Below are 573 nucleotides of genomic sequence, written 5' to 3' on the forward strand. Positions count from 1 at the left end.
GTGGGGTGGCCCCCGCCTGCCGCTGGCAGCTCCCCCCGCCGGGGCGCACACTCGTCTCACTTCTGCCCCCCCGCAGTGCTCTACAAGGGACAGAACCTCACCGTCTGCTTCCCGGGTGTCCGGCAGGACGAGCTGCAGACAGAGGACACCACTGTTGCTGTCCTGGGGGCCGCCATCATGTACGCCTGTGTGCTCTTCGCATGGTGCGTGTGCCCACAGCGCGGGGTGGGCAGGGGGCCCGCAGCACCGTCCCTTCCAGGCACGGCCATCCTGCCAGGGACCCTGTGCCCAGCCTGTGGCACGGCCCCTGGCGCTGGGTTGGGTGATGTCCCGAGGGATGGCAGGGCCAGAACCAGCCCGGTGTCTGTTGGTGGGCACGGCATGGCATGTCTCCTGTGGCTGTGGGGGACCCATGGGGTGGGCTGGGGGCCTGACACAGGGTGGTGGATGTCCATGTTACGCTTTCTGCTTCTCTCTCGGGCACAGTAATGAAGCCTCCTACCTTGCTGAGATCTTCGGGCCCCTCTGGATGGTCAAAGTGTACAGCTTCGAGTTTAAAGTGAGTACGGATGC

At 65.6% G+C, this 573-nt stretch overlaps 1 protein-coding gene across 1 annotated transcript in view; it reads left to right on the top strand.

Annotated features, from left to right (window-relative positions):
- The window catches only part of LOC104284689 (serine incorporator 4-like), a gene marked incomplete at its 3' end in the record, with an annotated part of 8,538 nt that overhangs the window by 2,779 nt on the left and 5,186 nt on the right, over window positions 1-573 (top strand). Inside the window, exons 5-6 of the mRNA XM_009883050.1 lie at window positions 30-203; window positions 487-559. Coding sequence (XP_009881352.1) covers window positions 30-203; window positions 487-559 — 247 coding nt within the window. The remainder of the gene's footprint in view (window positions 1-29; window positions 204-486; window positions 560-573) is intronic.

The sequence above is a fragment of the Charadrius vociferus genome, unplaced genomic scaffold (genome assembly GCF_000708025.1).
Source record: "Charadrius vociferus isolate BGI_N301 unplaced genomic scaffold, ASM70802v2 scaffold1324, whole genome shotgun sequence".
Taxonomy (NCBI): domain Eukaryota; kingdom Metazoa; phylum Chordata; class Aves; order Charadriiformes; family Charadriidae; genus Charadrius; species Charadrius vociferus.